The sequence below is a fragment of the Fundulus heteroclitus genome, chromosome 10, assembly GCF_011125445.2.
Source record: "Fundulus heteroclitus isolate FHET01 chromosome 10, MU-UCD_Fhet_4.1, whole genome shotgun sequence".
Classification (NCBI taxonomy): domain Eukaryota; kingdom Metazoa; phylum Chordata; class Actinopteri; order Cyprinodontiformes; family Fundulidae; genus Fundulus; species Fundulus heteroclitus.
Window position 1 is genome coordinate 5274440 of NC_046370.1, and position 9613 is coordinate 5284052.

General features: G+C 38.4%; 1 protein-coding gene across 1 annotated transcript in view; it reads right to left on the minus strand.

Moving 5' to 3' along the window:
• vwa2 (von Willebrand factor A domain containing 2) overlaps positions 1 to 8290 on the minus strand; it is a 28062-nt gene extending 19772 nt beyond the window's left edge. The window contains exons 1-2 of the mRNA XM_036141825.1: positions 8023 to 8290; positions 1192 to 1253 (exon numbers count right to left, since the gene is read on the minus strand). Coding sequence (XP_035997718.1) covers positions 1192 to 1253; positions 8023 to 8261 — 301 coding nt within the window. The 5' untranslated portion in view covers positions 8262 to 8290. The remainder of the gene's footprint in view (positions 1 to 1191; positions 1254 to 8022) is intronic.
• Positions 8291 to 9613: the final 1323 nt, after the last annotated feature.

Consider the following 9613-nt stretch of genomic DNA (forward strand, 5'->3'; position numbering starts at 1 on the left):
TATGAATAGTGCCCTTAGATGTTAGATGCTTCTGCACTGGCTTTATAACAAGGGGTGAGTTCATTTGTGATGACAATTATCACCATTTTGCTGGGCGATATGGACTTTACATTTTACCATGATATACTGTGGTAAAGCTGTGATAATGATAAAAGACTTCTACAGCTTCTTGCAGTCTTTTACAGGAAGCTGTGTGGCTGTGACTGTATGTTAATTGATGACCGATAAGCTCTAATACTGTCCTTAAAAACATTTAAAAATGTAACATATGTTGAAGATATAAAACAAAATTAGAAAAATATGTTTCATCAGGACTCTAGTTACATTAAGAATGCAGTTACTGCACACAGTAACAAAATAGCAAAAATATCAATCCTGACAATACTGGCTGTTTTGGGGGGGGGGTTTCAGACACCATTAGATGGATTTTATCGTTGTCAAGATAAATCCAGATTCTTACCACGATAAGGAGTTTTTCAAGATAACGATGAAACGATACCATAATGGCCTAGTACCTATTGCAAAAAGTGATTTAGTGTCAGAAGCAGAGCCAGTAGTGATGAGGGGATTGCTGCTGTTAGAATGGAAGAAACAGGTGAGCTGTTGTAACAGAGAGAGTGAACAAACAAGCATTAGTTCTATTATAACTGCTTTCTATACCCAAACAATAGTGACACGTTACATTTTTTTACCATTAAAAGTAAGACATAAATACACAAAAACCCACAAGTGAAAGGGAATAGGATGACATACGAAATAAATCTGCATTTTTTAAAAATAATAATAGGTTGTTATCTTAAGTGGGCTGGTTTGAAGCATAAAACTCCAGGACTGAAAATGAGTCTCAAAAATCTTGGATGAGGGGAAGACGACGGACGAATGGACGGATGGACCGTGTGTTTCTCTGTCTTCATGATGCTGAGCTCCAACAAACCAGTGAAGCCTTAACGGAACAGCTTTATTTATGCTGAGATTGCGTTACACACTGGAGGATTCTGTTTACCAATTATGGGATTCAATTAGCAAGGGCATCATCGCCTAAGATTTCATTTAGATGTTTAAGAGTAAATCGGGCTGAATAAATATGCACTCCTCCAGGGACCCGGATGAAAAGCATCTCAAACCAACCTCCTCCATTAAAATGCCAGACAAGAACAGGATGTAAAAGAGTAATTTAATCCACCAACCCACCTTGAAGGAGCAGCAAAGTGAAGAGGAGGGTAGTGTGCATGTCAGCATACATGTTGAAACACCTGCAACCATAAAAGAGAGCATAACCTTAACAGAGCACAACTGTTTAAGACGTCGATTCATTAGAAACACGAGTGCAGCTGCATGACTTTGCACAGGTGTGAGTCCTTAAAGATAGAAAAAACTGAACAGTTTGATGTGCGAAACTTCAGCTTTTTTTAAGAGAATACATTGAAAAATGTTCAGAAATGTTTTTCTTGTATTTCTGTTCTGACACGTGTGAAGTCAGGTTGCAGTAGAAAGTGTCACTGACCACATTTGCCACTACATCAAATGTCTATTTCCAGGTCTACTGGGATGAAAACTCTTCCCCTGAAATGAATCTATGTATTTTTTCTAGGTTGCATAGAAAGTGAAACCTGGACCTTTCAGGTCAAGCTTAGATTCTTACTGTCAATGCCAAAAACTACAACTTATGTGTAAACTGAGCTCTATTTAGACACAACTATCATTTTAAACACCACAAGAGAAAGATGTTACAGTACTATTAGCATCACTTTTTCCAACAAAACCCACAGGTTAGCCTTTATAAGAAACCCACCTTATTCAATTTCCCTTTATGTGTAAAAAAAAACCCCTCAACTCAGCACACAAAGCTGGCATCAGACAAGTCTTCATTCTCTTAAAAACAAAAATAAGCACAAGAAATTGTTTTGACTGGGTCAAAGAGATCATTTGAAGCCCTTCTGGAGGCTCTTAAAGCAGGGAGAACATTGAATCTGATAAGAACGGGGCAAAGAATCCTGAGGAATGTGTGTGAAACAGGCGCCTAATTGGTGAGTCACAGCACCCCGCACAACTGTAACCAACTTTTACATATTTTGTCCTGTTAAAGCCATGAATTTTTGTGTTTATTTCATATTTTAAACAAGGTGTAGGTCACAGATTTGAAATGGAGAAGAAGAATATGTTGTTGTTTTTCCCAAGGAAAATCAGAAAAAGTGTGACATTATTTGCATTTAGCCTCCGTTAGGCAATGCTGCACTTTGCAGAACCTCAAGTTGCTGCAATTACAGCTGCGGTTCTCTTGGTGTATGTCTGTACCAGCTTTGCATGTCGAGACAGAAATCTGCCCGTTCTTTGCAAAACAGCTCAAACTCAGTCAGACTAAATGGGAGAACACCTCTGAACACCAATGTCTCAAACTTTGTGTCCTGATCCCACTTCTGTTCACTCTGATGGCCCAAGACAGTCAGGCCAGATCCAGCACCACTCACATCTTCAGGCGCTCATAGTGGATAGCAACGAGGACGCTTACACCTACCCCAGCTAAAGAAAAGTATTCCCTGTGCAAAATGCTGCCACTACCATGTTTCACTGTGGTGTTTTCAGAATGATGTGTAGAGCTACTTTTGTGCCAAATATAACACTTTGCTTACTCACTAATTAGTCTGCGTCTTTGTTACCTGGATTTTTTCTTTCCACTCTTCCAGAAAGACCCGACTCACAGAGCGCACAACTAATGTCCAAATACTATTTACTGAAGCTCCAGAATGTTTCAATAACGTTACTGAATATTGTGACAATATGATGATATTAATATTATAATAAAAAAGACTGCATTCATGTATTTCTGCTTTTAGTATACAATCATAGACCCCAGATAATGAAATTGTCTATTCAGCTGCTGGAAAAAAATATATCAAGTTAATCTTAACCCCAAACGTTTAACTAAAAAATGTGTTTGCGGCCTATGCCCGATGTCGTTGTCACTAAACCTAACTTGTAACTTCTTGATTACTGGACCCACTTACCTTGTAAAAGAATATGTATGCCTTATTAAAGACCATCCATCCCCAAACACATTCCTGGCTTAGAAGTTGTTGGTACTTTAAAAAAGTATTTAACATTTTCTCAGAAATTAATTAATTGCATTTGCAATATAATCGCAATTTTAAAAAAACAACACAATTTTGGAAAATCGCGGACGTCTGCTATTTTTGGTCATGTAATAATTAATGGATAAGAGGTGTTCTTTAGGTGTCAGTAATGATGTTTAAAGTGGGTTTGCCTCCACATCGAAGGGAAGAGAGACGCTGCAGTGAGATAATCTAATTTTATTATTTGTTTTAGAGTTCATATAACAATAATTATTTTACCAGAAACTTTCAGGAATCTCACCATAGCGTTAAGTAGCGGTCCAACTGTAAAATACATAGACTTATTTGTTTGTTGCACTTTATCTTCAACAAGGACTGTAGTCTAACTCCACAGCCTGTTCTCTTGAATAATAATATTCTGATTTATAAAATCAGTTACATTTCTTGTATTAAACAGTCCTTGTTTACAAACATCTTTATTGCAGAGAAATGTCGAAATTAAATCGCAATCGTTGGTTGAACTATATTGCTATTTAGATTTTTGGCAAAATCGATTAGCTCTACTCATGACATTGATATTGGGAACTGTGACATTGTGATATTGTGCAGCCCTAATGTTTACTAATTATGTGACTTCTGAAGGCAGTTGGTGGAACAGGAGTTAATATGGCGGTATATGAGTAAAAGTGAACGCATTACTACACATTTTAGGCTTGAGATTTGAAGCTAACAGACTACCCTCCGTCCAATTTGACGGAGGTTGTGCTAGAAGAGTGTGTAAAGCTGTTATAGAAATGCTGCCCCCAAAAAACAAACCAAAGCAAAAGCTGATTCTATGAAGTACTCACACACTACCTTTTCAGATTAATATTTTGGTCCCTTGATCTACTACATGTTGGACCTTCACATAAGATTCCAACTAAACACATTGAAGTTTGTGGTTCCAAAGTGACAAAACGTTTTAAACGATTCCAAGTCACTGTAGATGTTTGCGTTTTACTTACTAAGATGGTTTTGCATCACTGAAAACTTTCCTTTGACCTAAGGGATGGAACTGTCACCAACCACTTCCAGTTAGAAATATAACATGAACATATATGAGTCTATTACATTGAGATTTTTGCTTCTTGTTGGGATAGAAGTGATAAAGGGTTGTTGTTTTTTTTAAAACAGAAAGTGCTGTGTTGGACTGATGGGGGGATCCAGAGGAATGCTTGTGAAGAAGCTGCCAACTTTCGAGGCAGGTGTGTGCACTTAGTGTGTGTTCCTGCTCTTTCTATGTCTGCATTCCTATCTGCTTCCCACTGCATGCATGCATGTCCTAAACTGCACCCCCAGTGATAACAAAATGGGTTTTTCATGGTGCATCAATGGTCTGTGATGATGTTTATCATCTCAGGTCTTCTCTGCCGATCTCTGTCGGAGACACCGAGACTCCTCTTAAAGCGCGGCTCCGTCCTGCACACAATTCTATCTCTGTCTCAGAAAGACGCACGGGGGCCTCCCTGGCACGTCTGTCTTCTTTGAGTAGCTCAGCTGAGCGGCAGGCAGGATATTACGGCCCACGCTACAGTCAATAAGAGCTTATCGGGAGCTCTTTAACCTCTAATGTGTAGCCAAGAATGACCACACCGCATGCAGAACTGACAGATCAAAGGTGGCGTTAATATTCTTATGGCTGGTTATGAAGTCAGGCTGTGTGCTCATTTGATAACCTTTTAGCTTAACCTTTGTAATCAAATGTATCCCATTAGAGAAAAAAAAAAAAGCTTTCTAAGCGCAGAGTGGCTCTTTCTGCTGCTATATTACTTAGAATTGCATCACAGAATTGCTGAAATATGTTACAGGGAAGAGCTCTAGATTCACCACAGTGAGATTTTACCATTTTGTTAAAACGATCCAAAGACTTTGTTTAGTTTAAGAAAAAGATGCAGAAACAGAAGGCGATATACCATTTTCTTTTAAACCAATCACACACTGCTATTATATTAATCCCTATAAACATAAGGTTAAACATATCTTGTTTGGATTTGTTGTACTAACGCTTGATTGTGAAGCCTCCCTGTGGCATGATGCTGCCACCACTATGCTTCCCTATGGGGGATTCGATTGGCTCATCTGACCAGAGCACTTTCCTTAGATTTAGACAAACCTTATTGTAATTTCCTACATAACACAGCTTACTAATAAGGTCATTGATTAACGAGTAATGAATACAAATGCATGCCATACTCTTCGGATAATTTCTTGTAAAAACGGATAATGGAAAACTATGCATCACATTGCTTCAAGTTCAGAGTTATACGCACTGCTGTGTAGTGGTGGTTTATCACATAAAGTCACAAGAAAAACTCACCGAAGTTCAAGGATGTAACAAGGGGTATAGATACTTTAGCAAGGGGCTGTAAGATGTGCTGCCTGTTTTGAAATGGCTTCTATGTCGGAAAACGCCTCCACGCTGCACGCTGTAATTATGAAGGAGTGCTAACTCTTGAACCAACTTCATAGAACTAACCTGTACTTGTGTGGGGGGGGGGGGGGGGGGGGGGGGGAGAAGAGACATCCTAACTGTTCCGATTATTTTAGGATGACTCCGCGGAAATAACCACGTTTAAAACAACAGAGACAAGCGTGGAAATTCTTTTGTTTGGTGCAACATCTGTCTGATTAAAAGGCACAGCTCTAATTCTCAACGTAATAATGTGCACCGATGCCTTGGAATGCGTTTCATAAGCGAGCTGGGAACCACACACGGAGAGGGATCAGAGCTCAGAGGGGAAAAACACTCAACGGTGTCTTTATATGTAGAAAACTACACGTCAAACTTTGGTGCGAGTAAAATATTCAAATGAAAACATCGTTAAAGTCTTTGAAATTGAGAAGAAAAGAAACAAGAAGCAGTACAACAACTAAAGAAGAGTCCTTTAACTTGTGTTTAACAGCTGATGAAGAGCAAAAACATTGTGCTGGTACAAAAAAATATCCTGGAAAGCAATTTGAAGAGTTGGAAGAATTTACTTAGGTGCATAGCGTTTTATGCAAAGTGTTAAATGTTCCCACTGGGTCTCCGTCATTTTACAGTCAGAATAAATGTCCATCTGACAGACTGAATAGTTAAAACACAAATACGCATTTTTGCATTTATTGAGAAAGACATGTAGTTTATGGAGTGCTACAATTTTTTTAAGACTCCTGCAAGTCATCTTTACGTAACATAAATCTTTTTGTAACCTCTGGTTTTATGAGAATTGTTTTATTTGGAAGCATTGACCACCGTACGGCAGAGGATTAGGGCCACTCCAAAAAAATAAAATAAAAATAAATCTACTCAATTCTGACTTTTTTCTCAGAATTCTGAGATTAAAGTCAGAATTCTGATTTTTTTCTTAGAATTCCGACTTTAATCTCTGAATTCTGAGAAAAAACTCAGAATTCTGACTTTTTTCTTTTTCTCAGAATTCTGACTTTAATCTCAGAATTCTGAGAAAAAAGTCAGAATTCTGAGAAAAAAGTCAGAATTTAGTACATTTTTTTTATTGTTTTGAGTGGCCCTAATCCTCTTCCATACTACGGGTTCTAGACGGGATAACAAAAAAAAAAAAAAAACAGAAAAAAAAAACGTGCTGGATTTCCTGAACCAAGAACTGATAAAAACACTGTGCATCACCCCATTGCTCCTTAATTATTGGGCAAAGTTTCTCCTGAAGGATATTTCAATCCAGTTTTTATTAACTGTAATGTTTTCAGTACATTTGTGAATGAGCCTGCTCCTTTAGATGGGAGGAAACCCCTGACATTATTCTATATAAATAACTTAAATCCAGTGGCGCCACCTGGAGAGTCTGTGCTTTCTGCTTTTCTTGAAGAGAGGCTTCCTGATGCCCTTCTGGACAACGAACCAACCCTTAATGATAGCTAAAATAAAACCTTTTGCATGTATGCTCGTTTATCTCATTGAATATCTCAAACACACAACCTCTTTGCGGTAACATGTTGATGCAGTCACTGTTTTGTGTAGGCTACAAAACTGTTAGCCTGCATTACCTTAGCTAAAAAGTAGTTTATTCAAGTTTACCACAAGCATACTTATCTCATACTTAAAATGTGGCAGTGTACTTGAAGTTTACTTTTTAGAAACTAGCTATATTTCATTTACTTAATAGTATAGCGAAACGTACTTGACATACTGAAACATAAACAAAAGTGTAAGACTAAGTACATTAATACTATTGCTTAAACTTATTTATACTTAATACAGCTAACTTGAAGTATACTACATTTTGTTTACATAAATGTAAACATAAATCGCTGCTGCATCTTTATCCTGAAAATTAGTGCAATTTACTGTGAGTTTTTCAAGCTGTATGCAAACGAAATTTCGTTCTGTACGCACTTTGTGCATACAAGAAGAAAAATACAGCTGTCTAAAGTCTATATTTTGCAGAGGGAACAGATTTTAGCTCAACCACTGAGAAAAATTATTGGTGATTTAACACGGTTAAATTTGATTTATCATCTACAAATGGATCGACCTCAGACGTACAGATAACGTAGCATATAAATGGGTCCATTAACCTCAAAATGCTCCATGAGTGTTGCACAGTGGCATCTCTCTGGTCCCTATGGGAAGGGTCAAATGCAGAGGACATATTTTTAATAGGAATGCACGTTAAGACGATAAACAGCTTGTTATACCCACAAGATAATTATTAATGTTTACATTTACCTCCACACACCTCTTCTAATTAAAGTCCACTGAAGACAGTCCATGTACCACCAGTGGCACGTTTACCTCCGCTTGAGAACCACTCCTCTACTCGGAGACACATCGCAGCACTTTACAATCGAAAGCGCTCCATTCCACGCCGTTTCTGTCCGCCGCCACCACCAGGCAATCAAAACAAACGCATCCCCAGACTTTTCTCCACCAGGGACCAAAGTGTCTTCTTACCGTTCGCTGCTCCGTGTGTCCAGCTTTTCCTCGGAGAAGTCTCTCTCCCCGTTTCCGTGACGCTTCTGACCTGCGGAGGTTCCTCGCTTCAGAGGAGGCGCAGCGACCCCACCTCCTGCTAATAACCACCTCTGGTGTACCTGTGTGACTCCTCTCACCCCGCACCGGGGGTGAAGCCCGGGAAGGGGCGTACCCGCCCGGGGAATCGAACCAACTCCCCGGGATTTATTTGTAACCATATAAAATGTGTGGATAAAAGCTGAAGAGTGCATTGCTTTTCTTTGCGTGGATCTGAGCCAGGAATAAAAACATATCTGGGTAACAAACTATGGATTTCTACAGCAAGAGATAACAGTTTTAAAGACACTGCTCACCACTTCCTTTGTGCCATGTCAATACAAAGTGCTTTTGTCTAATCTTGCATGTTTGACTACAAAACTGTGACAATAATCATCTTCAGCCCTTTAGTGCGTCTTTAAATTCTTCCATGTGACTGGCGCTATAAATTAAGTAAATGCTTGTATAGTTCCATGTATTGCCAGGACAGTAGTACTGTGCAATATTTCAAGTCTTTATTTTTGTGAATTTCTGCAGACGATTTAGTTTAAACCCAAAAGTTTGTTTCAAACTGGAATATTATAAAAGAGAAAAAAAAATGTAAAAAGGGTATAACCCTAAACAATTATGGGAAGATTTTTACATGCAGACTACCCAGGGATGTTTTCCTACTACTCTCCTTATGTGTTGACTTGAATAATGACATAAGGGATTGTCCAGGCCAGGGGTTAGCAACCTTAATTAGCATAATTTAACTTTTAATACATTGTAGTGATAGATATATTTTTATGGATGATTAAAACATAATTTAACTTTTATCTACAAGCTGAATTAATTTTTTAATCAAAAATCTAATACATATGAAACTGAAATTTATGGATAATAGAATCTGCAAACTGACAAAAATGTAAAAGAAAAAAAAAAAAAAAAAAACCAACATCTGTTGTCTCTGCCTGTAAACTTTTTTTTTTTTTTTTTGGGGGGGGGGGGGGGGGTTGGGGGTTAAACCACATTAAATAGTCTTCCCAAGTGACCCAAGTAATATCACTCTGCCCCTCTGCGTACACACCTCTCTCCTGAAAGGGAGAGCTATCCGTCTCTGTTGAGGACAGAGTAGTTGGACTACACTGCCCTGTTTCTAACATAAGGCCAAAATAAACTTATATTGAATTAACTTACTTGGTTTATTGTTGCTAGTGCGTACTCTGGGCATTGGCTGCCTAACATGAATGGACTTCTAGTTTAGAGATTACAGTCAGGCACTCTTGTAGACAGCTCTGGGGTCCGCTCAGGTAGTGACAGTGTACCGTAATGCTCCGAATATCCATTGAGCGGAGCGGCTTAATCGCTAACCAAAGTCGTACTTACGCATTTTAACAGATTTTTGAGCACATTGCACCACATAAAATTGGTCAGTAAGCGCAACTGTAATCATACAAGTCACACCAGATTATAAGAAGCACCATCACTTTTTGAGAAAATTTAAAGATTTTAAGTGCGCCTCATAATCTGGGGGGGCGCACTTAAAATCACA